This window comes from Telmatherina bonti, assembly GCF_933228915.1.
Source record: "Telmatherina bonti genome assembly, chromosome: 18".
Classification (NCBI taxonomy): Eukaryota; Metazoa; Chordata; class Actinopteri; order Atheriniformes; family Telmatherinidae; genus Telmatherina; species Telmatherina bonti.
The window spans coordinates 13,942,013-13,968,425 of record NC_136616.1 but is presented as its reverse complement, the minus strand read 5'-3'; the positions used below and the strand labels follow the sequence as shown (position 1 = coordinate 13,968,425).

Sequence of the window (26,413 nt, the reverse complement as noted above, 5' to 3'; positions counted from 1 at the left end):
TACAAATACATCAGGCGGGTGGAAAACGTGGGATAAAGTTATTTCCAACGATGGCTGGTGAGTTTACCAAAGAGAGACATCCTGCTGCATTCGTTGCTGTGGGTTGCTGTTTTCCACTTCGTTTTCAGGGTCTGATTCAGGTTCCAACATGTAGGACTGTATGCTATGTGTTGACATTGTATTTTGTTTTTTTATTGAGTTCATATGAGCCTAATCCTGTTTATGAGATGTTACAATGACGGCGAAAGCAGTTGCGGTGCGCACTGCCGATGTAGTGCAGTGGCGGGAGGCGGGGCTTAATGTGGAAGAGTCTCAATCCACTCGTTTTGCCCACAGGCTGATCTGACAGCCTACGGAGAGGGTCGGTCTGAAGTAAATAAAGTGATTTGTGACAATAACTCCATCAATCTCAGCCCTTCTGGTCTCAGAAATAAAAATAAATTAGTTGACAGGTATTTTGTCCCACCGTTCAACAGAAAAGTGCTCAAATTTGTCCAGGACCAATTTCTTTCTTTTTTTTTCTCTTTTCAACTCAATTAAATTTAAAAAAAAAAAAACAACATTAAATTTATATCACTAAATTATATTTTTGCCAATTTTTACTTGTTCCTTTTTTAAGTCTCCAGTTATTTGAGTGACTGTTGTAAATTCAGCCTTTTTTTTAATGAAAGGGGATGAATACATATGAGCACAACTGTAAATATTAATAGTAAGAACTCCTACAGAAATCTCTGTAGCGGTGGAGATGTTCGGCAGCAGCAGGTACCTCAGATGTCACCGTGTTGTGCACGCCGCTGCTGATCTGAAGCCTCCCACTGGATATTAGTCACGCACATCAGCATGAACGGCGTTGGCACCAGCAGAAGTAACAACGCCTGCTTTTGTAGATTAGATTTAAAAAGAGAAAAAAATGGAGGGGATCTTTGTTTCCTGCTTACAGCTCTGCAGTTATTTTTCTGCGTCTCCTTATGGGATCAAACTAAAATCACAGATTTGATTTGAGAGCAAAACTAGAAAATGCTGCAGAGGCTGAAGTTTAATTTGTCCGCGTCTGAAAATACTGCGAACTTATGTGGGCGGCTCCTTGTTTTTGGCCTGACTAGGAGCTAATGTCACGGATGAAATTAATTTTTTCATGGAGTCGGTAGGATGTTATAAATTCCTTACATCTTTCTTAATTTAATATCAGCCAGTCGAGACATATTTGTGTCCTTTGACATTAAATTCAACTCAACGAGAAGCACGCTCAGATGCGTTAAAAATAAAAAGTCACAGGTTTCGCATGTTTTTTATATTCAAGATTAGATATTTTAGTGGTTTATTTTACCGTCCTGAATCAATTTTTATTTTTAAATCTTATTTTTATGGCTGCTTTCCCTCCTCTATACCACCGTTTCTCAAATGGGGATACTTCAGGGAATTCAAGGGGATACATGAAATTTTTTAAAAACGTGTTTTCTTTAAAACATCATTGAATAAAATAATACAAAATCAATAAATGTTAGTGTACATTCATAAACTGATTTACACCATTTCATTCCTCTCAAATTCCCACATTCTGACGTGAATGGAACGTCACTGACTACAAGCCAAATCATATCTGTCAGTCACTGTTGCCTTGACAACGTAAACAGTGGAGTCCTGCTTGAAGCGTAGTAGAGATGTGCAAAGAATTGTCATTATTTTGCACAGTTAAAGTTAATAAACCAAAAACAAATGATAAAATGCTGTATTTCACGTTTTTTCTTAACCAAAAACTTGGCTGAAAAATTATTTTACAAAGGGTACTGTGTTGCAAAAAGGTTGAGAACCGCCGCTCTGTACAACGCCGCACCTGCATGCTTTGTTTCTGTGCTCACTCCTGGGTTGTCGTGGTCAAATTCATGCTGTATTTATGGTGAAACGATGTTACAAATGTAGCCAGGCTAGCTACTCGGGGTGTGACGATATGCTTTTGTCCCGATTTGATTCCGATTTTTTTGGGTGCTGATTCGATTTAAATTGCGATTCTCACAATTCTCCGATATTGCTGATTTTTGTAGATTTAAAAACAAAAAAAAAATGCATAAAACTTTTTTTTTTGCTTGTCATTTTTCTTGATTTCAATGAGGAAAAAACAACACAGTAGCCAGATCATCATTCTGCTGCTGTAATGCACAAGAAGACAAATAAAAGAGCAATAAAAACAATAAAAATTACCAAAAAAAATTATAGTTAGTAATTTTATTTATTTGAAAAAAAAAAACTTTTTTCTTTTTTTTTTTAAATTGTTGAAGAAAAAAATCCCAATTATTCGATTCGATTCTTCCACCCCTAAGAGCTACCTAGCAATTTGTGCTTCTGTTCAAACCAATATTTACGTCGAGGTTGTGTTCTGGTGAGAAAACTCAAAGCGTTTAAGCAAATGCGATGTCCAGCGGTGGCAATTCCTGGTCCAGAAAGTGAAAGTCCTGCCATGTTTTTGGATCTACCTGTACATGTAGAACAGGTGTTTCCACTAACAGGCTCCTTAGCCTGGCAAATAAACCCATTAAATTCAGCTGGTTTGGTGACTGGTCGGAGCAGCTGCCGGACGGGCTTTTACTTTCTGGACCAGGAATTCCCACCTCTGCCTATGTTGCTGCTATATTGGCGGGGATTTTGATGCTGCAGCCGAACAGCGAGTGTAGAAAAGGATTGTGCGGAAATATCCAGAGTACAGGTGGAGTTAAATTTCTAGGCTCAGAATTATGTTTTTAGGTGAAGCAGAACATATTTACACATAAACATTGGAAGCAAGATGAAGTTGGGAGACGAGATGATTAAAGCGCTTCATTAATCCTGAGAAAAACGTCAGCTGCTCGCGTGCATCACATCACAGCGTTTTTTTTTTACTGTAAACAGTAACTAAAAACAGGTAAATACCCAATAAAAACAGTAGATCCTCAAAACATTTCAAAGAAAAGATGCAAAGGAAAAGTGAATATGTCCTTATATTTCCATCTCAGCCCCTCATGTGAGACAAAAGACTCAATACTTTTAGTATTAAAACAAAAATATGCTTTCAAATTAGAAAAACTTCATTAAAGAATATTAAATATCCACATAAACTTCTTTTTGTTGAATCTGGGGCTTTTAAAGATGAAGTATTATTATTCAACACTGAAATGTACATTTAATTATCTTAAGAAGCAGATTAATATTAAAAGGAATTATATATTGTGTTATTATTGCAGTTATTATATTTAAATATTAAAAAACATGCTTAGACATGAACAGAAGACTCGATCCAAATGGAGAATAATGCCATCCAGGTGAATTATGTGCATCTTAACAAATACTTTGGCTAACTGGCTTAAAAAAAAAAAAAAAAATCAGTTTTGACATTTGCGCACATAAAACCAGTCAAACGGTGATAAACGAACCTTTCTCCTGCTGCATGAAAACAATGTTAACATTTAGAGAAAGCCGAACTTTGTAACCGCTCAGCAAACAGACTAGGCTGTCGCTCCGTTTTGCTTCGGCTGTTCTGATTTCACATCTGCTTCTGCATCTGTCAGCCTTCCTCGTCTTCATTTCTCCACAACCTTTTCCATCTGAAACGCGCCGCTTTGTCTGGGATCGTTTACATATTTGAGCTGATTCTCCGGCAGGTTTCGATGCTCTGGGAGACCTGTTAAAGCCGACGGTTCCCACACACACCGCACCACCTCCGCCTCCTCAAGTGGCCATCCATCATGGAGGAAAGCTGCTAGCCAACGACCTCGACTCCTCTCTGGCCAACCTCGTGGGCAGTGAGTGTTGAACACAAGTGAACGTCTTTGCAAAAACCAGCTGAAGTAGTTGAAGTAGAACCAGCTGCACATGCAACGCCAGAATGCATTTCTTTTGTAATCACTCGCAGAAAAATGCAAGAGACGCATGAAGCGAAAGCTTCCTCTTGGCAGCATGACCATGTTGTTCCTGTTTTCACATCAGCTTGCAGAGTTTTACACCTCCCTTCATGAGGAGTTTGGATTAAACCTCTGAAATATTAAAGTAAAACAAGCTGAGAGAGAAAATAAAAAAATGTTTTTATCTTTTGCCTCGCTTTTTACACTGAAATCACTTAATTTTCTGTTTGTTTTTTTTCTCCCTCAGATCTGCAGTTTGGTGGAAGCTCAGTCAAAAAGTAAGTTTCTTGATGCAACGTGAAGTTTTTAAGTTTTCAGGGTCTGAGCTGCAGAGTTTCTGCAAACACAAAAATGGGTTTCCGTGCAGTGTGTAGAAAATAAAACTTAATGTGTTTTTGGGTTTTTTTCAGGAAGTTTTTCATATTTATAATCAGACCTTTTGATTAAAATACCATTTTTAAATCTTAAATTTAGCATTTTTCTTGTAAATTTCTCATTTTAAGTTACTAATAACTTGATTTACAGCTGAGGTAGAAGAATAAGCCTGTTTATCTGAGCGCTGTGTAGATTAACTATAGTTTAATCAAGTTATTTCAGCCAGCAGATGCGAAAGCAAAGCCGTTTTTTTCCTCTGTTTTAGTCTAAATTAGACTGTAGTTTTATAAAAAACTAATATATAATTTAATATAATATAATATATGATATAACATAATGTTTTAAATTTGTTTTTCATAAAATACACTCCAGTGTAGTGTTGCTCTGTGGCTACGAGGTAGCGCTATATTGGCCTCACTTCTCAGACGTGGAGTCTATCTCCATCTGTTGTTGTTAATGGTGGTTGGTGCACCGTGGAGGGTGTGGGACGGACTGGGTCAGAGTGAGGCTAAAAGCTCTGCTGCTGCAAACTAAAATATAGGCTTTCTTATAATAACTGTAATTCTTGGTTTTTCAATAAAGGGGAAGAAATTATTAAGGCGAAGTGGCAGAAAAATGTGGTTTCTTTTAGTTTGCTTTCATCGTGGCAGGAGATTGTTGCTTTTCTGTCCATCTAGTGTCAGCTGTGGGATTTTAAAACAACTTTAACATCTAAAGGTGTGTGTGTGTGTGTCAAACTGGCCCAGAAATCAAAGAAATATGATAAATTTGCATCAGATTGCACATATATAAAGTTATAGAAATGAAAATACGTGGTGTTTCTTTCCTTCACAGGCCAGATATGCAGTGGAGCCAGCCTGGAGAGAAGAAGCTGACTGGTGGCCAAAACTGGCAAAATAAGACCATGTCAACCACACAGTGGAGCGCAGCGCCCATGGCCCCACAGCCAATGCATGTACCACATGTGGTAAGCACACGGAACTACACACACTTATTCACACACACACACGTATCAGAGTTTTCATCAAGGTGTCTGCAAGTCCTGCAGTTCAGCAGCAACAATTTTATCACCATTATTTGCCAGTCATGTCTGATTTAAATGGGGCCACTTTGTCTGCTGCGCTTCAGAAGCTCCCTGGAATTCCCGCTCTGCCTGCCTGCAGGTTTCCATAAAAACCTCCCGGTTCTACACAGTTTTAGTCCTAATTAATAAACAAACACACGTCGGAAGCTGCTGTGTTGGAGATCATCGCCAGCATCCACCAAACAGCGGCGTTCATAGAGCCACGGCTGCTTCCAGCTTCCCCACTGTGGCATTCCCAGTTACATTAATGGGAGGCTGATTTGGTGCAAAGGAGGAGGTGAACTTTGAGCTGCCAGAGGTCAGAGCGGGATTTCCAACAAGTGTTCCAGTCAGTGGAACAAGTTGTGTGCAGGGACTTTTATTTCTCATTAAAGTAGCTGCCAACCTTTTTATTTTAACTAGGGATTCACCGATACCCATACCAGTATCGTTATTGGCTCAATACCAAGCGTGTGTACTCGTACTTGGTATTAATAAAAGTGTACCGATACCCGAACCGATACCACACTAGTCAAGCTAATGCAGATGTGTTTGATGACATGATTCAGATGTGTTTTACAATAAATAAATGCCTTGAATGTTAAAATGTGACATTTTTTGTTCAAAACTACACATTTATAGTTGTATTTAGGTAAAATGAGCCAAATCAGAATAAAACTTGTTGAAGTAGTTAGATCTGTAATGTTATTATATTTGTATTGGTGAGGTAACTTCAGAAAGGATGGGTCATTTATTACAACCTAATGAAATCTTACACAGTTATAACAGCAATAATAACCGTAGTCACAATAAGGTTCACATAAACAGATTTGGTATCGGCAGATACTCAAATTTCAGATATCTGTATCGGATCGGCTCTCCCAAACAGTAGATCAGTGCATCTCTAGTTTTAACTCTACATTACAACTTGTATTCATATTTTGGCATAATTAAAACAATTTCCAGCTTTGGGGAAGAAATTAAGACGAATTACGGCCGAGTGATGAAGCCAAAAACTGCTGTCAAACTACGAAGAAACTTGCATGTTGATGCTTGAAACGCTGCCATGACCATTTGTTTTTGATGGCCGTTCACGTAAAACAACTCTGGATGCATGTTCGATAGATCGCCCTGAAATTGGACTGGTTCTTACACATTACTCCCAGAAAGTTGGAGATATTCGACTTGTTCATTGATGTCAAAATAAAACCTAAAACGTGTAAAAACTTCATTTGTTCAGAGTGAAACTACAAATCGCACAATATTCAGTTCTAACAAGGTGAAGTGTCTGAACCATGAATCCACCAGTGAGTGTTGGTGTGCAGTTACAGTTTGTACCTAAACTAGAGATATCCGATATTATAGGCCGATATTGACACTAAAGTCCAATAATAGAAATTATCGGTATGGGTTTTTACCGTTTTTAATGACATAACTTTTACACAAAATGCACGTCAAACTCTTCTGCTACGTCTCCTCTAACTCAAAATGACTAAATATAAAAGGTATCGTGTATAGTTTTATAGATACTTTTGTTTTTTTCCCTTTTTTTTTTGGCACAACTCACTATCAGTATCAGTATCGGTGAAATCGGTGTCAGAAATTAAGAGTTGGACAAAATTGGTATATTGGTCAAAAATAAAAAAGCTAGTATTGAACATCCCTAACCTTAACAGTTGTCTTCACCGTCCTGTTGACATTTAGACATCGTCAGAGCAAGACAACACAAAACACATGATAACTTAATGAGCCGTTAACTTTTTATTGTGCGGTACACCAACCACGTTTTTGTTTTAGTAAATCGTCTGGAATAAAAAAAATTACCATCAAATTGTTCTTCCTAAAAAAGCTGGAAGTCCTTAACTTTGTAGTTTAAGAGCTAAAAACATTAGATATAATCACTTACTTCAGAAAACATAATAAAACTACAAAACTTTTTTGTTTCCAATCTGTTTCTTGAAGTTAAAACACTAATGTTGCCAAAACAAGCGCGTCTAAACATTAAAACGGTCCAAATTCAAGGCTCTTTTTGTAGCATTTTCATCATGGAGGATTGTATAATTGCAATTTCACCACTTCAGTGGACATAAGGAGCGTCACTCAACACACCGCCACTCACTGACGAATGAACTAATGGTAACTATGGTAACTAACTATGGTATAAAATATTTCCTTTGGGGGAAACGTAAATTCTCCAAACAAATTCGGATTTGGACCAAAGAAGCAGACTCTGTCCGCCTACAAACGCAGGTCTCGGCCCGTTTTAAGCGGACCAAATACAGAAAACGGACTTCAAAGCCATAAAAGAAAGAAACTTACTTAAATTTAATATAGCATTGCATTGTGGGTAAATACATAGCGATCGCGTTAAGGGTCCTCTGCCCGTCTGTTGTTCATACTTGCAGAAGACAAAATAAAAGACCCAAAACAGCGACAACTTTTAGCTCGCGACAGAGTTTTATTTATTTATTTTCTTTCTTTAATAGTGTTTATATGTTTCTATTTAAATATAAAAATATATTTTATTGTAATTATTTCTATAATATAGATAAAATAAATAAAAAATAATAAAAAGTCAAATAATTAAGACAAAGATGTGTCTGTACACGTCTAAAGTAGAAGAAATTGTATGTAAAATAATGTGGCATTGATTTATTAATCTAGGTATCAGAGGGTTAAAAAACCAACATCATGCATCTGAACCGTATTATTAACATTAGGTCTGAAAATCCATCCAGCATCTTATCTCATAATTTGTTGCATCTTCTGCGGTACTGATGGTGGATTGAAGAACAGCTGTCTAAACCTCAGTAACAAGCTGAGAGAGTTCATTAAGCTGAAAAAGTCTGTAAGGATTTAAAAGTTTACGACTCCCTGAGGTTTTTCCTGCAGAATCCAATTCACTCTATTTATAAAGCACATTTTAAAAGCAGAATGTCGCCAAAGTGCTGCACAAAGTTGAATCTCATAATGTAAAAATAACACGAAATATTAATGTAAAAACAGGTAAAACAATTAAAAATAAATAAATACCCAATAAAATAACTAAAAGGAACAATAAAACAAATAAAAGACACAGAGGAACCACACAACTCACAGTGGGAACATTTCTCTTTACGGGAGTTCTGCATCCTGCTGCTAAATGTGCATGTTTGCTTTCATAACAGGAAGCACAAGATGCGATTGACACCGCTCTCATTTTGCCACCTCTGCTCGTATTTACTGCGCTCTCCGTGCAATTTGTCCGAAACAACGCGGAGAAACGGTCGTTTAGCTGTTTAACGTGGAGTTACGGCAAGCGCCGCCTGGATCTGTCCAAAGGAAACAAAATCCTCACTACATGAAGCAGAAACATTCCTCAGATGTTTGAGAAATACCTTTTTTTTTTTTTTTTTTTTTTTTTTTTTTTCCTTTCTGTAGCCAACTTCAGAGGCAGAATATGTAAATATTTAGCTTGGACTTTTCTTAAACTGGCTGAAAACACGTCTGATGGAAACTTGCAGCCGCTTTGATGAAACATGAAAGAAAACGGATAAAAACACTGAACGCTCGTCCCGCCTCTGCATGCCAGTGTTGTTGTTTATAGATGCTGTTGATCATTGCACGTTGTTCCTCTCTCTCTCTGTGTGTGTGTGTGTGTGTGTGTGTGTGTGTGTGTGTGTGTGTGTGTGTGTGTGTGTGTGTGTGTGTGTGTGTGTGTGTGTGTGTGTGTGTGCGCGCGCGCGCGCGCGTTGATCCTGACAACTCCTGATTGTCGTCCTGATCTCTGCACTGCAGTTTCTGGCTGATGAAGACAAAACTGTCACTAACCCTCCGCTTCCTCTTTTTCTCTCCTTCTGTTGCTCCTCCCTCCTCCCCCGCTCTCCTCCCTCCTCCCCCCGCCGCCATCCCTCCTTCCTGCCGTTATGCACCGTCATCTCCCCGTCTTCCTCGCTGTGACCGCCTCTGACATGTGCACGTCGGCATCATGACCCCTCGTTCTGCTGCTTACGCTGCTCTTCTAACCTCCTTCTCACTTTTTCTGTTTGTCTCTCCTCCTCACCGTCCAATCTTTCATCCTTCTGTTTCTCCTCATCTTTTTCCTTCATCCCAACTCCTCTCCTTCCCTCTCTTTCATCGGAAACTTTTCCACCTCATTGACCCGACTTCCCCCCTTTTCCACACTCTCCTCCTCTCTCTCTTTTTGTCCTCCTGTCTTTTTTCCCTGTTGCGTCCTGATGCAGAATGGAATGTTCTATACTAGTTATGTAAGTACTTATCTCTGTTTAGTAAAGACAAGTCTTAACAAGTGGCTCAGAAATGTCTGGGCTCCCCGCTCTGCTTATCTTCTTCTTCATCTTCTTCCTCTGTCACTTCCTCCTCCTCCTCCTCCTCTCGTGCTCCCAGGGGACACTTGTTGAAAGAGATCCCTATTCAGTCAAATAAGTTCGTCACCGCTTGTTGTGTGAGGAATAAGCAATGTGACACCTGGAGGTTCAGGTGATGCTTCTTCTTCATCACCTTTTATCTCCGTGCCGTTGTCTATTTCTGGAACAAAGACAGAAGCGGTGCTGCTCACAACAACTCAAGGATTGTTCCACTTTTGCTGCCACATAGCATCTCTCTGATCAGAACATTTAAAAGCCATTCCTGCTGCTGCACCTCATTACAACACAAGTCCTGAAAGTTTCTCCTTTTTTTTCACAAAATTACAAAAGATAAAACTGCATTTTGTGTCGTCGTAAAAACAAAGACTCGATGATGAAACTGCCTATAGGGATTAATCCATCATCATTATAAATGTGTTGACTGGAAAACAAGCTTTAATTTCCCTCCTTTTAATGGTACAAGCTAGAACGTCCCTACATGAAGGCATCAGCAGCGAGCCAGCTCCAACCTTCAGCATCCACATAGAAAGACGAGAAAAATCAAAGAACACATTTATCCAGACAGTTTAGCATATCAGGTTGGTCATAATCTGGTTGTTATTAAACCACTTTATGCAGTTTACCTGTTTAGTTACATGTTGGCACTGATATTTATGTCTAATCAGCCAATCAGATAGCAGCAGCTCGGTGCATTTAGTCGTGTAAATGTGGTCTAAAACTCAAACTGAGCCTCGGAACGAGGAAGAAAGGCAATTTAAGAGACTTTGAACATGGCATGGTTGTTGGTCTGAGTATTTCAGAAGCTTCTGATCTACTGGGATTTTCATACAGAACCATCTACAGAGAATGGTTGGGGGGAAAAATGGGAAATATCCAGTTGTTACTGGACAAAAGTACCCTGATGTCAGAGTAAAATGGGTGTAACTCTATTAACTACTGGTTGCAACCATAGACAGTATATGAAAGCTGGACGAAACCTCCGGCGGTTAATCGTGAAGCCTACGCGGAAGTGCATAAAACTGCAGTTCCCCCTTCATCCACTAGGGGCTGCAAAACAGAGCAAATCCCCATAGACTCCCATGTTAAAAAGACCAACTTCACAACAGAAATAAACATGTTTACAGCCTGGTTCAAAAATCCATTTTTGGTTTAATAGGTCAGGTTTACCTTCATGACAACTGTGGGGGGGAATGAATTTTTTTCTAACTCGCCCGTTTAAAAGTAATTTAATCTCAAAGTTCGGCATATTTAGGAGCGTGTTCTATTGATTGAGAGGTACCCGATCTCCCGCTTCAAGTCAGAAGAACGGAAACCAACCGCGGTTTTTACCCGATTACAACGTGACTTAGCTTTAGCCTGCTTACCCCCGTTTGCTGGTTAGCTCCTGTTATCTCCGGGTTAGCTCGGTTAGCTCTTAGCTACAGGCAGCTCGGAGTTTGGTCGATGTCAATCATCCACCATGACGCTCATAGCCTCCCTCTCAGCTCCACCTCTTTGCCCATATTTGTATTTTCCGGGCGAGACGACATGCATGCCCCTGCCAAGATGGCGATGGTAGGAACCGCCCACTGAGCTTCAGTTCAGCTCTTTAGAAATCAACAGGTGACGTCACGGAGGCTCCAGCCATCTTTTTATATACAGTTTGTGGTTGCAACCAAGGTATGCAGAATGCCATCTCTGAAAAAGAACCAGTAGCCACTCCTGTTAGCTATTACTGGAAACTGGAGCTACACCAAAGCGTTGTCTGCTTTGAGTCTCCACTTCAGCTGCAACCTTCAGATGGTAGCATCAGATTTTAATGGAAACATGGAATCACACGTCCATCCTGCCTTTTATGGACTTTTATGGACCACACTGAGCGTGGTTTAAACACCACAGCCTGAATGTTGCTGCTGGCCATGTTCAGTGTAGCATCTTCTGATGGAAACGTCCAGCAGGACGATGCTCCATGTCACAAAACTCACATCATCTCCACCATGATGAGTTTACTGCACTCCAACGGCCTCCACAGTCGCCAGATCCCCGTCCATCAGAGCGGCTTTGAGATGTGGTGGATGATTCCCATCGTGGATCTGCAGCAACTGGGTGATGCTTCATGTCAACATGGGGCAAAACCTCTGAGGAATGTTTCCATCATTTTGTTGAATCTATGACACCAAGAATGAAGGTGTTTCTGAAGGTCAAAGGAGTTCAAACCAGAACTAGCAAGGTGGAGCTGATTAAGCAGAGTGCACGTAGGTTGTTTCTAAATGCAGCTTTTTTTTAAAAATAGCAGCATATATTATAAATATTATATATAATGTAGATTTGCCATGTAGGTTGTTTACAAGTGGTGCAATAAAAATATATATTTTTACAGACACAATGAATGATTGTGATTAATAATCGTGATTATAATATTGCTCAGAATTATCATGATTATTATTTTTTATCATAATCGTGCAGACTTAAAATGGATAGCAGGAATGTTTCCACCTCCTTGGAATTAAGACAGTTTTAAAGGGTCCATCCCAGGACTAGCAAGGCCTGAATCTCTTTAACAGCAAATATGTCCTCCATAAGTTATAACTTTTCCAGTCACAGGAGCCAGTGGAAGACATAATTACGTGAATAGAGACCTGAGTGGAGTATAGAAGACATCACAGGTAGCAGAGCAGCTGTAAAGTTGGCTGTCATGCAGCTTGGATCACAAGTAAAACTCCCACATCTGAGACTCTCGCTAGGAGAGCGAGCTTGCAAGAGTCGGCTGGGTTGCTGTCTGGTATGTTGCTTATCAAGCCAGCAAAACATTTCACTTATTTAACCCCCACTTAGCCTTGCTGGAGCGTTTAAGAGCAGAGGTCTCACTTTGCAGAGACAGAAAATAAAAGGACGGTAATGGCGAAGGGAAGCACAGAAGATTCATCACTCAAAACTAAGAATAAAGGATGAATAATTAAAGCCAAACAGGGAGACGTATTTGAGACAACAGGCGAGAGGTTGAGTGAAAGAAGTTGGACGCGATGCATCCGAGGCCAGCAGCAGCGTGTGAAGACAGATGGACCCGAAGGCTGCAAACAAATCTTACTGATGCATGAAAGGTGTCTCACCTTCTCTGTTTTTCTCTCCAACATGCCGTTGCGTTTATTTTCTTTTATGCAAATAAATAAATAAGATGCCGGCTGTTATTGTGCAGAAGATGGATGCGTCAATAAAACACAAAGACAAATGGTTTGCAAATGAATTAGTGCTTAAGGTGCAGGCGACAGTAAAGTCGATTCGATCTATAAGCAGAGTTTCAAATAGTAAAACCAGCAGACTACTGGTGTATTCCAGAGAGGGCAATAAATAGATCTGACAATTTCAACTGTTTTAGCTGAATTGGGCTCTTTTGCTCACCGAGAGAGGGTTTGATCAATGTTTATGTGCAACAACTTGCTTTCCAAAGGCCTGAACCAAAAGCAGACACCGATCAATCATCTTCGCCTCCTTCTGAGATCTGTTCGTAACGCCACCTAACTCGGTCAGAAACCGATTTTTCCTTCAGATCTCGTGGCACAAAATCATTTCTCTGTGTTTTCCCGTTTATCTCTTTGTAAAGCACTTTGGAAGCCGAGACGTTTGAGTATTTTGGCTCAGTATTCGCAACATAGTCCTCTTCAAAATGTCACACTGAAGCACGCACAGCCATCAGATGAGCTGATAAATTAGGCTGGAAAGTTATAAACATCTCCATGTTGTATATTTTAGAATAAAGAGATCCCATCAAAGCAGAGCCCGTAGTGCTCATTTTTATCAGGGTTTTGTGAGTATAAAAGGAAGAAAATGAGCCGTTTGAAACGCTGTGGAGTCAGAGGGAGTTTAAATTTAGCTTCAATGTGTTCAGGAGGCTTTCAGACCCTTTCAGACCTCTACATTTCATTGTTCCAGTCTCCATACAGTTCACTACCAGTCTATCTAACGTGATAGCTGAAGTGGAGCTGTTATATCCAGCTTGTTCTTCTTATTGTACTTCTACATCCTAACCAGCTGGAGTTGGTCTGACTGAATTTATGGGACATAATTAAACAGTCATAGATCTGCAAAACTGGAATTATACTGGATTAATCCCTGTGAGACCCAGAGTCTCTTTATAGAGACGTTTAAGTCTGTACTGTAGAGTGACAGACTTAAAACTGTGGAGGAACCAGAGCAGACCTGCTGTCCATGTTGGCGAAGGCGGCATCGTTGAGGTAGAGGAAAGTAAATTAACCCTGATCCTTTTGGCACCGTACTCAGGATGTAAGGTCAAGGACAATGTCTCACTGTACAGCAGGGATCTAAAACTGGTCCTGCAGGTTTTAGATGTTTCCCTGCTCCAAGACACCTGATTCAGATTTAATGGATCTCCCCCACAACCTGTTGTTGAGTTCTGCTCAAAGCCAGTTGGAACACATTCACATCAGCCTTTTTTATTCGAATCCCAGTCTGTCTGTTCAGAAAGTCCACTTCGTTAGGGGAAATGTGAACGTGCCAAACAAATTCTGATTCGGACCAAAGAAGCGGACTCGTTGCCCTCTACAAACGCAGGTCCCGATCCGTTTAAGCAGACCAAATACAGGAAGCGGACTACAAAAGAGTCACTTTCTGCATTTGGAGTAATATTGCATTGTGAGTAAATACACAGCAATGGCATTAAGGGTCCTATGGACCCTTAATGCCATTAATGCCTTAATGCCAACAACTGGACGTCTGTTGTTCACACTGCGTCCATTGTTGCAGTGTATTTCTGCAGTATACTTGCATAAGACAACATTAAAAAAAGTAAAAAGGCAATAGTTTTGTCTCCATGTTTAGCTTGAAGGTGGAGAAAACCGTTTTCTTCTTCACCTGGGTCTTTTTCTCTCTTTTGCTAAATACTAGTGCAGCGCCACCTTTGGTGGGAGTGGTGATATTATTCCAATGGTTTGGCTTGTTTGACCAAATTGCAGCGTAAACACAATGCATGTATACAACCCCCTACAGCTGATCCGGGTCCCCAATCGGACCGAGTCTCGCGGACTACTCTGAAAGCACCTTTAATGACCCGTTAATGTCTGGTCGGGTTTGTTGAGGAAGAACTGGACATTCCTGCAGCCGAGCGTCTCAGGACAGACCTATCTTGAGCTTCAAAAATTAGCTCAGAGAACTTTTTTTTTTTTTTAAGAAAAGACTAAGTAACCCCTTGGCTTGTGGATTTTTTAAAACATAGGCTTCACACCAAAGACTCTGACAAAACTTTCTGTTCATCTCCTGCGACTTTTGTATGCAGAACTGAGAGGGTCTTGGCTGCAGACTGGAGAATGAGACGGGGCTGGATGTCCAACCCCGCCTTAACCCTAACCCTAACCACGCCCATTTGACGTCCAACTCCGCTCAATATCCAGGCCCGGCCCTTTCTGCAGCCGGGGATTATTGACAGAATTTGGTCTGCTTTCAGAAAGCTTGTGTATTTGGAAACCTCCAGACACCTTGGGGGCAGTGTTTAGCAGTTAGGCTGACATGACTTCATAAATGAGCTTAAAATCTAACAGTGCACCACACTTACTGACATCGGGTGGTCAACTTAAGACAGCAGCCATAGCAGATCCTAACTATCTAATAACATACTGCCTCTATTTTAGAAGGCTAAATTACCTGTCAATCAGAAACAAAGGCAGCCCAAGGGATAAGCAAATTAAACCTGTGGTCGTCCCATACCACCAGGAAGCCATTAATGGTGCTTGGAAACCGACAGCCTGAATTATTATAAACTAACAACAAGAAGTGCAAATAAATGAGCCTGTTGCATGTGTTTGAAATGACCAAGTACCATCAATAGCTGGATTAAAAGGGGATGGGGCCCCTAACTCAGACTCTGCTCCAGGCCCTTTAAAGGCTTTCTCCGGCCCTAAGGAAAGAAAAAAGAAAGCTGAACTACTTTATTCCCCAGTGATCGAGCCATTAGAAACTAAATTAAAAATTTTGAATAAATAAGATTTTTTTTGTTTGTCTGCAACACTAAAGTAGCTTGAACAAAGTTGCTAGGAAGTAGTTGTTTAGTTGATTGCCAAAAGCGTCATCCTCACGGCACTCTGTGTGTGTAGAAGAAAAAACAGGAATTGAATCTATTGTGAGATTTTATACGAGTCTAGATAACATGTGAGAGTGAAAACCTGGGAAGAAGCACACCCAGTAAAATCCCACACAGTGCACAGATATGAGACACTAACCAGCAATTAAACCTATGAAACGTTTACTGTAGCTATACGGCAAAACAAAACCAGTTTATACAGATCAGCCGGTGTTAAAAGGTTCAATACGTAAACGATAATTAAACCAAAATGTTTCTTTTTTTTACCCTGACCATAAACCCACCATCACTTTACTTTGATTAATAAAATTCATAATTTTCCATCATACAAAGCAGCTAATTCTGCTTTTTGATGGTATTATAGCTCAATCAAATCAATTAAAACTTTATTTATAGAGCACTTTCATAAGGTATCCAAAATGGTGTACAAGTTAATAAAATAAATCAACATTAAAAGCTTGAATAAAAACAGTTAAATAGACAATATATGACAAAACAAAAAAGGGGTCCTAGTAGTCCTGCTCTCCAGAGTTTGAGTTTGCACTTTAAAAATAAAAGTAGAACATTCATAGAGGAAAAAAAAGTAAGAGGAGAAGTTCAAATGATAAGTGTATAAATTAAGTGATATAAATACAGTGCTGAGGAAGTTGGAAACCCTATAAGGGCTTATCGAGAACCTCACCACAATCTAAATACAAGAATAAGTTAATTAATTAAACCAGATAAAGAAAATGCATACAACAGAGTTAAAAAAAAAAAAAAAGGGGGAAAAAAGCCAATTTAAAAAATATATATATACATAATGTTGTTGTTTTTGTTCCACATCTAGCTGGAGCTATTCCACCGTGGCAGCAACCGATAAGTTTTATCACAGAGGGGGTGATTGAAGCGCTCCAAATCGTTGGATTTACAGTGCTGGCTTAGGTCTGTGAAGACAGCAGTGTGCTTCAGTACGTTTTTTTTTGTTTTTTGTTTTTTTTTTAAAGTGATTTCCGAGGGACTAAACTGACCTTTAGCGAATCGGTCGCGAATCCCCCAACCACGGCGAACAAGGAATTCCTGATCCTGAATGGAAGCCGTCAGTCGCCGCCTTTGCTTTGCTTTCTCTTTCCCTCTACGAGCTGTAAAACAACCACAGTCGCCATGTTTGTGTGTTCGACCGTCCACCACCACTTCAACCCGTCTCATCTTTCCGTCACTGATACCTGAACTTGCAACAGACACATAAATGACCAATTTGTTGAACTCAAACTGGAGGCTTTGATGCAGAAGTGCCTGGGTCACAAACGATTGCTGCAAATTGCCCGTCAAGTTGAATTTGAAGCCCATTCAGGTGCAGGATTTGATTTGTGAAGCACTCGAAGCAGAATCCAACACTGTCCTATTGTGGCCGTCTTTTTAAAGTGGCAGTAATGATTCCTCACAGCGGGAACACGCTAAGCACCTTCACAGCACGCCGTGCTCTGAAATCCTCACGCGCTTGCTTTTCTGATTGTCTTTTGGTTCTTTCAGGACACATTTGTATAAATTCACTCTGAATTTAATGTTTGAAAGTGAGATTTGGAGGAAAAAAGACGAAAAGGTTCGAGTGTGGAGAGATTTTGGTGCTGAGGTCGTGTGTTTTTCTTCCAGCCTCCAGCTCCAATGGCTTTTCCCATGACCACACCACAAGTGCCTGTGTATGGAATGGTGAGTATATACAAACGCTTTAAGCCAGTACTTCTGAACATAATGGTTTCTTTTACCTCCCAGCCCATTACCTTGTGTTTATGTCTGGCTTCATATGTTTGTCCATGACTGTAAAGTGTAGTTCTGCTCTTCAGGTCCCTCCCCAGATGGGTCAGATGGGTGGGGTACCTGTCATGGCTCCACAGCCAGTGATGTACAACCAGCCTGTTCTCAGACCCACTAACCCCTTCGCACCCATGTCAGGAGCCCAGGTAAGTTAGATCCCACGCTGTCACCGTACAGATGTGCTTTCAGACAGAATCACACACCTGATTTGTTGGTTGGATGGAGAGTAGTGCAAATTACAGCCTTAAAATGTGTCAAGGCTTTATTTAGTTTGTATACAAGCAGCTCTGGGCCACTTGTTTGTGTTTCTCAAAGCCCCCCCGCCATGCATGTTTTTGACACGTTCCTCCTCCAAAGCGCCGCAGTCAGATTACTGAACTTCCTCATCAAGCCTTTGCAGACCTTTATTTCATTCAGGTGTGTTAAAGTAGGGTTGCCTAGAAAGCATGCAGGGCGGGGGGGCCTGAGGACCGGAATTGATAAACACTGGTCTAATGGACTCAACACACAGGGGGCGACCAGAGACGGGCGAAATTTATCCCCATCCAGGTGAAACCTAGTTAACCGGATGTGACAAACGCTCTCACGGTGTGTTCAGACCACGGTGTGTGTGTGTTTCAGATCGCTTGTTTCCAAGAAATTTGATTGGTTACGATGTTTGGAGGGAATTTAGGCGTTTTCACAGCAACAAGTGACAGAAAGCATGAAGGATGATGAGTCGGCAGATTTTTCTCGCTGTTGTCTACAAAAAAAAAAAAAATCCTGGGCTCTTTCTGTTTTATCGTTTTCAGACAGACATCAAGGCCGATCCAGAAAAAAGCGTCCCCACTTCTATAGAGTTGGGATTGAGGGTATATTCACATCAGGATCGTCCGCTAGACTCTGTCCGATTGGAGACTTGGCTCAATCAAGTAGGAGGGCTTATCCATGTGGATCGCATTTACCCTGCATTTTGGTCAAACGCGCCAAAACCTTAATATAATATATCCCCGTTTCCACCAAAGGTGGCGCTGCTCTAGTATTTCGTAAAAGAGAGGACAAGACCTACGTGAAGAAGACACCTCCGTTGCGAGCTAAACATGGAGAAGACTATAGTCGTTTTGGGTTTTTTATTTTGTCATATGCGAGTTTTCCACAGAAATATACTGCAACAATGGACGCAGACTCTTAACACCATCGCTATATATTTACCCACAATGCAATGCTTCGTCAAATGCAGAAAGTAGTTTTATTTTATAATACGCTTCCTGGATTTGGGCCGCTTGAAACCTGCCAAGACCTGCGTTTGTAGGCGGCTCGAGTCCACTTCTTTGGTCCGAATCAGAATTCGTTTGACGCGTTAACATTTCCCCAAACGAAGCGGACTTTCCAAGCAAACGGACTCTGATTCGGATGAAAAGGCTTATGTGAATGTGGACAAACGTTGGATGCAATCCAGACGGAGCCTTTAACATTCCCCAGTGTTTGTATGATTGTGCTGCAGCGGCTTAACGACGAACGTTCATTATCCTGGTTAGCTCTTCGACACGTCACGTCTGGCACCGATGAAATGACTCGTTGGTTACTGATGAGTCGGTTCAAATGCTTCAAACCACAACAGATTAAACGATTCGGTGCTTTTATGGAAAAGTGTTTTTAAAAAGCTCAATGAAAAATGTGTTTTTGTGTGAATTATTATTTCTGATTTCTCATCCTGCTTCCTCTTCATCACCATGTCAGTTTCCTTCTGCTGGAAGTAAACGATCCCTCTCATCTCTTTACTTTCTGTCTGTTCAGATGCAGTTTATGTAATCCAACCGCTGGGGGGGGGGAGGGGAGAAGCAGAGTGCCAAAAGCGACAAACAGCAGAAGAAAACACAAGATGATCACATGGACGGAGGAACGATTTAAGTGCATCGACTCAAGAGACCGACAGACGACAAGAAAACCGATCAACACAAAAACTGAAGACAGAAGAAGAAGAGAAATCGTGATGAAGTAAAGGAGGAGTGAGGGAAGGGAGGTGTCGCCCTGGCTGATCATTGTCCAAAACAACTCCTGTCATTTGTGTGTGTGTGTGTGTGTGTGTGTGTGTGTGTGTGTGTGTGTGTGTGTGTAGCTTCTTTCTGTTTATCGTCTTGATTTGTGTTTCAAACCGAACGGATGGAGTGATGGGTTAGGAGAGGGACGAGAGGGGAGGAAATCCTACCTCTGGTTTTCTGTCAGACTGCGGAGAGTCTGCCGCAAAATTAGCTTTATTTCATACTGGTGCTATTTGTCCTCTTTGGGTTGCCGTTTGCCTGCAGCAGCAACTTGGAGCACTTAAAAAGAGGACGAGTATGTGTGTGTGTGCGTGTAGCAGTTGTTTCAGACAAAACCTTCACGGCCGGCCTCCTCCTCATTCTCCATCCTCACCGTTTGACGAGTGAAAATTTTCTCAGCCTGCGATTTTCCACTCTGTTGGGATGACTTTGTACTTCCAGTCTTGTTTTCTTGGCCCCGCCTTTCCTGAATGTTACAGCCGTTTGTCGGCACGTTCGTCGGCGGTAGTCGAGCTTTTTGTCGTCATGAGTTTCAAGCTAAAGTCTGCGTTCTCGTTCAGATTCGCACCAGGAGACGAGGATCGGTGAAGACAGCAGTGTTGGACAACACTGTCTGGGGACTCAGTCACACCAGGGGAAAAATCATCTGATTGGCTGTGAAGTATTTGGCTCTGATTGTTGTTAGTAGCTGTTAGCATGTGAGCTAACGGCTAACATGCTACCTGCTGAACAACATGCTAATAGTCATAGTGACAATTATTGATATTCAGCCCCTTTATCTTCTATTTCCCTTCTCTTCTGGGTTTTTTTTTTTTTTTTTTACCTTCGTCTGGCACCTTATTTATGTATCATTTGATTCTTTAAATGTTTTTTTTTGTTTGTTTGTTTTTTTTTAATACCCATGAAGGCTGGACGCAACAATACATGCATGTCTCCCCAACTAAAGCTAAATGCTAATCAGTCAGTCAGTCAGATGCCCTAAATTTTATACATGCCATGTTCGATGGCCTCATGTTGCGTCCTGGTTTACATGGAGAAGTCCTCTAACGTCACACCGAGTGTTAAGGGGATGTAAATGTGCTGCATCCTCAGTTAGCAGTCCATTAGCTTGGTTGCTAACTTGACAGAAAGTTTATGCATTTCAATGAAAAGCTGTTTTGTCTGCAAACATTCCCCCATTTGTGCAGCAGATTCTGCTGCATCTGATGAAATCAAATAAAGATAAATGGTGCAACACGCTAATAAGCATTCTATATTTGGGTTCTGTGTATCGTCCCCTCCCATTAGCGCTGCTAAGCTAGCTTCTCCTGCTAATCGACCGGTATCAACAATTCAATTTGCCTTCAAACTTTTATGCGACTAGGGGAGAAATTTGACATTTTAAATGTTGGTGTGACGAGGCCTTAAACTGGGCGTTCCAGCTGGGAAAATGACAGAAGTGTGTATTTTTTGTCTTGCTAACTGTGTGTTTATTAGGATCATTAGCCTTTTTGTTAGCCTGATGGCACCATTAGCATCTGGCCACCTTTTGTGGACCCGTTTTTCTCGTCCAGATTGTAAAGATGTCTTTCGCTTGTTTTTCCCGGATCCGCATCATGTTTCAGTGATAGATGACAGCAGCACTGAGCGAGTCGAGCTGATTCATTTTCAATTGCACTAAATTAAAGTGAGTAAACTGGACTCTGAATGACTCTGAACTCTGAACTCCAGCATAAGTTGGGGTTGAACTTTGTGGCACAAGCCAGAACATCCGTCCTGCATTGTGCGCGACGCACTGTTGGCCGTACTTACGTGTACGCTTACACGTTTTTGTGTACATTTTTCCATTGAGGGCTATTTCTGAGGGTCAAATTTGACACAAAAATTGTCTTTTGATTTGTTTTTCTATAAAAAGAAAAAAAAGAAATGCGAAAATGCACATGCAAAAAAAAGAAGACGTTGCACTGAAGCGAACCGCTCTGCAGAAGCTGCGGAACAAACAGGGATTGGACGTTTGTTTGCAGGTTTGCAGGTTTTCCTGCCACGCTCACATTGAACCTGTAGCTCTTTTGTAACGCCGTCCCCCAGTCCGACCATCTCCATCCCACCCATCAGCGATGATCCAGTATGGATCCCATCGTCCACTCTGCTGTGAAGTCTCTAAAAGCTTATGGTCCTACTTCTGCCCTGCTTTGTCACTACTTACTGTGTGTAGATGTGTAATATATTTTAAAAAAAATCGATTATAAATACAAGATTGTGTCTAGATTGTCCCACCTGTCGCTGTTGGTAGATTCTGCTCTTAAAGCTTCTCGTCAGTCGTGTGTTAGCGTAGCCTCGTATGAGGAAGACCCTCCGCTGCCTCTTCCTCTCCGTCAGTGTTTAGAAGCGATAGCTCTACTGTCCCCATCGGTGTTGCCGTCTTCTAGCTGTAGATTAAAACCCCCACGCATTTCTTTCCAGCATTGAGCCAGCTGACATCTTGCTGTAAATGTTGCTCCAGCGTTGGCTTTTAAGGTGGTTTTTCTTGGTTTTTTTAGGGGTTTTATCCCCCAGTGGTCCTCACAGCCTCCATCCATCGACCTCCTTCTGCCCGTCGTTGTGTCAGCAGCCTGCAAACTGTCTGACTGGACCTCACCAGCGAGGCACACGCCAACATATCCCGCTTTTCTGATTGAAACATGGTCTGATTAATGCTAGTGGGTTATTCCATGTCAGGTTAACCAGGCAGTTTCCCACCTTAAATGTTTTTTTTTTAGTTGTTTTTTTTTTTTTTATTCACAGTTTAGGACGCCTCCAGGTGATGAAGAACCCTGAATATTAAAGCAGTAGCGGCAGAACTTTTTGTTATTGTATTAAACATTAATCAGCTTTGACTTCTTGACTATTTAGGGATTTATTTAAATAACCTTTAAAACATTATAAAAGTGTTTTTATCCAGTAAATAAAATCTAACCTCACTAGTTGATAAGATAACCTGCGACGTTAAAGGTTCTGACATTAAACCTTTTCATCCTGAAAAAGTTAATTAAACCGCATTTAGTGTGAAGAAAACGTCTGTAACCTAAGGAATAATCAGGATTTCTCCTTCATGCGGACTCAGCGGGAGGAAAAACTAAACTGGATTTGAGGTGGGAATTCCTGGAATAGCTGACATGGAATAACCGGAGATTCCCGCAGCAGCTTTTATACTTTGTGGCGAGTGAACCTTGGACTCTTAACGTCCACAGTCTGATGGCTTATCGTGCTTCTGTGGGCGGGAAAAAGATGTCACAGTAACCAGCGGTAACACACACACACACCTCAACGCCCCCTGGAGGCTGGGTTTATGTCAGCGGTTCGTAGCTACGACACGTTTTCTGAAAGGTTTGACGTCCATGAAGTTTCTGACGAGCATGTTTAACCTGGAGCAACACGATCCGTCCGTCTCTCCTCCTCTTCATGTTCCCTTCATCCCCAAACGAGGAGCTCCTCCTCCTCTTCCTCCTCATCTCTAGGGAAGTTTTGAGCCCGGACTTGGACGCTCATGAAACCAGTTTCCGCCTCGGCTCCAGATGAGATCAAATCGCGGTTCCTTTCTGCTCCCCTCCTCTCTGTTGTGGGGACAGCTGTCTTACTGTCTCTATTCTTGTAAATCGGCGCTTGAGCCTCGTTATTGCGGCTCTGACTCAGAATCAGGTCATCATCATCATCACCCTGGTCTTAACTGCGATGTTCTGATGCAGATTCCTGATGTTAGGAACGTCGTTGGGAAGCAGAATGACTCGATTTGCTGCTCGGAAATGCAGCTTTTTTCCTTTCCTTCCTGCTTAGTGACGCGTTTCTGTTCTTCTCTCTGTGAAACGTAGAATCGTCTCTGCGCGAAAGCCGGCTCCGTCGGAGGCTTTCCTTCGTCTCCGGGTCTCACGGGGAGATGTGGAGGGAAAGGTTTCCTGGCTCCGGTCTTCATCTCCAGCTGTTAAAGCGTTATCATGACTAAACGTTTCTGTTTATTCCGAGTTTGGCTGAGGATTCGCCAGCTTCGTTCCTCGAGCTCGGACGCCGTTTCCAGCCACCACCACAGTTTCTCTCAACTCCTGAAGCTGCTGCCGCCTCTCTGCGTAGTTGTAGCATTAAACCTGGAGGAGGTGGGGAAAGATGAACCTTGATGTCAGGTTTAAATCTGTTTTCTCTCCAGTGTCACGTCTCTCCCTCTACAGAAGGTCAACGACTGCATGATTGTTTAGTTTGGTGTCCAAAAAGCATGATAACGGCGGCGATGCTGATGCCCGGGGTCCGTTTGCGGCTTTGGGTTGAAACTGACGGAGAACTGGCCAGCAGCCAGTAGAAGAAAAAGCACCAAACCCTTTTTTTGTTTTCTTCTCCCCAAAGACGGGGTACCTGCAGCACCGGCCGCCGGCGGGTTGGCTCGGCGTCCCGCGGCGTCCCGCGGCCGTGCGTCTCAGTCAAAGCCCGTGTGATGTGAAAAGAACTAAGAGAAGGATTGTGGTATTTTCCTTGTTTCGTCAGTGAGTTGGTTTGAATCAAAGATCTCTTGTGCACGTTCTGGTTTTTCTACATTGGTGTGTGTTTTTTTTGGTAAGAACCCTCGGATTGCTGCCTCACTATTCTGTATATATAGAAATACACGACACAGAGCTTACAGACATACCTACATAATCTGCAGCCACATTATTTTCATTTATTCTTTTTTTTGTTTGGTTTTTTTTTTGCTGATAATGGAAGATATTAGCGTCATTACAGCGGTATATAGGTGTGATCACTAGCCGTGGGGGCAGGCTACACAGACAGACGGTGCAGATTTACCTACATCAGGATCAGTCATGAATTCTCAGTGATGCCAAATGTTTTCAGCGAACACCTGTTAATCTGTCTCCTCCCCCCCATCTCTTTGTACATGTTTCTATTTATTTAAAGCAGAAATATATGGATTGTATCAAGCATGGAAAGGCAAAACAAATGTTACAGTTGACTAAGATTACAGGCTATTATTTTACAGCAGTATATTTGTTTGTCCTCGGGATTTGTTTTCTCTTTTTTTTTTTTCTTTTTGGAAAGAAATAAAAAAGTCATTTTCCATTCCTAAGCTCTTGTCTGGTTTTTTGTTTTCTTTAACTGTAGCTATATGAGAAAACAAGAATGTGTCAAATTAAAACAGGCTCTTTACTCGATACTCATCAGGGTGGTTGAGTATTTTCATATTTTTTCACCGGCTTCTTTGCTGAAGCTGAAAGATGTTTAAAGTAGAGATGTCCGATATTATCGGCATACCGATCTTATCTGTGTACAGATACTATCACCGTACCGATATCCTCTGCATAATGATTATCGGCATAGCAATGTTATATGCATACAGATGTTATCGCCATTCCGATATTATCGGCCGTGCGATATTATCAGCCGTGCGATATTATCGGCCGTGCGATATTATCGGCGGACTGATATTATCGGCGGACTGATGTTATTGGCGTTCCGATATTATTGGCACACCGATGTTAACAGTCGATATCGACATTAAAATGCAATAAAGGTTATTACTTGTCATTAAAAAAGTAAAAACTGATACAAGTTTTACACAACATGCACTTATTATGTACCAAACTCTTCATCTATGTCTCTTCTAACTTAAAATAATGTCATATATATTTTTATAGACATTTTTGTTTGGCACAAAGCGGTCCAAAAATGTTTTTATCGGAAATTAAGAGTTGGACAAAGTCAGTATATCGGATATCGCTAGTTTTTAGGGGTTTTTTTTATTTTATTTTTTTATATTAGTGTTTCTGTTTTCTTTTAGTAAAGGTTAGCCACTTTGTGTAGAACAATAAATGCATCTTACATTCAGAGCTTCATGAAAATTACATGTTTTGTTCCACCTGCTGCTTCAATCTGTAAAGTCTTAGAACTACCAGCTTCCGACTGGCAAATGAATGTAAAAAAAAAAAAAGGAATTTTTTAAAAAAAAAGAAAAAAGTTAAATATTTACAAAACTTTAAGAGCGAAGCTAAAACCAACAAGTTTTTCTTTTTAAAATGCAGCATGATGTAAAGTTGGGAGAAAAACCATGGAAGATTGGGACATGTTGAAATGCACATTCGATTCATTTCAGCTTTGTTAGATGTCAGTTCACACCAAAGTTATCTGAAGACTGTTTACAGATATAATCCGTTCAAACAGATTAATTTTTACCAGTTTATTATAAACTGTGTTCATAAAAGCAAATTACAAGCAGTCTAGGGAAAACTGCTGCAATGAATCTTCTCTGAGTCAGTCCTGCTTACTGAGGAGCACGAGGCGACGGACGATGGCGGGAAGGACAGCCATGTGCCTGGACTGGTTAGGATGAAGAGGACTGGAAAGAGACCAGCAGTCAGAGTCCTGCTGACGGAGGAGAAATACATCATACGATCACACTTTGCAATACTGGACCGAAAATTTGCTTAGTTACTGGGAACACCTTAGAGGTGGATCAGAACATAATGTGTATTTAACCAGTACATACTGGTGACCACAAAGGGAAGGCTTATTAGGGAATGACTGGTTAGTTATCCAAAAGAAAAAGAGGAACCAATCTGGGACTAATAGATACTTAACCAGTACTTACTGGTGACCAGATCAGTCATCTTTGGATTCCTTGATAGCTAACCAGTAGCTCCTTGAAGTGGAACTATTATGAGCATTTCAGGCTAATTTATTTTATTTCTGAGACCAGAAGGGCTGAGATTGATGGAGTTATTGTCACAAATCGCTTTATTTACTTCAGACCGACCCTCTCCGTAGGCTGTCAGATCAGCCTGTGGGCAAAACGAGTGGATTGAGACTCTTCCGCATTAAGCTCCGCCTCCCACCACTGTACTACATCAGGAGCGCGC

General features: G+C 41.1%; 1 protein-coding gene across 2 annotated transcripts in view; it reads left to right on the top strand.

Annotated features, from left to right (window-relative positions):
* LOC306769490 (phosphatidylinositol-binding clathrin assembly protein) overlaps window positions 1–24,615 on the top strand; it is a 121,084-nt gene extending 96,469 nt beyond the window's left edge. For both annotated transcript variants that reach the window (XM_079258107.1, XM_079258106.1), the window contains 6 exons: window positions 3,633–3,773; window positions 4,120–4,150; window positions 5,082–5,214; window positions 17,380–17,436; window positions 17,571–17,687; window positions 19,318–24,615. In XM_079258107.1, coding sequence (XP_079114233.1) covers window positions 3,633–3,773; window positions 4,120–4,150; window positions 5,082–5,214; window positions 17,380–17,436; window positions 17,571–17,687; window positions 19,318–19,332 — 494 coding nt within the window. In that variant the 3' untranslated portion in view covers window positions 19,333–24,615. The remainder of the gene's footprint in view (window positions 1–3,632; window positions 3,774–4,119; window positions 4,151–5,081; window positions 5,215–17,379; window positions 17,437–17,570; window positions 17,688–19,317) is intronic.
* The last annotated feature ends 1,798 nt before the right edge of the window (window positions 24,616–26,413 follow it).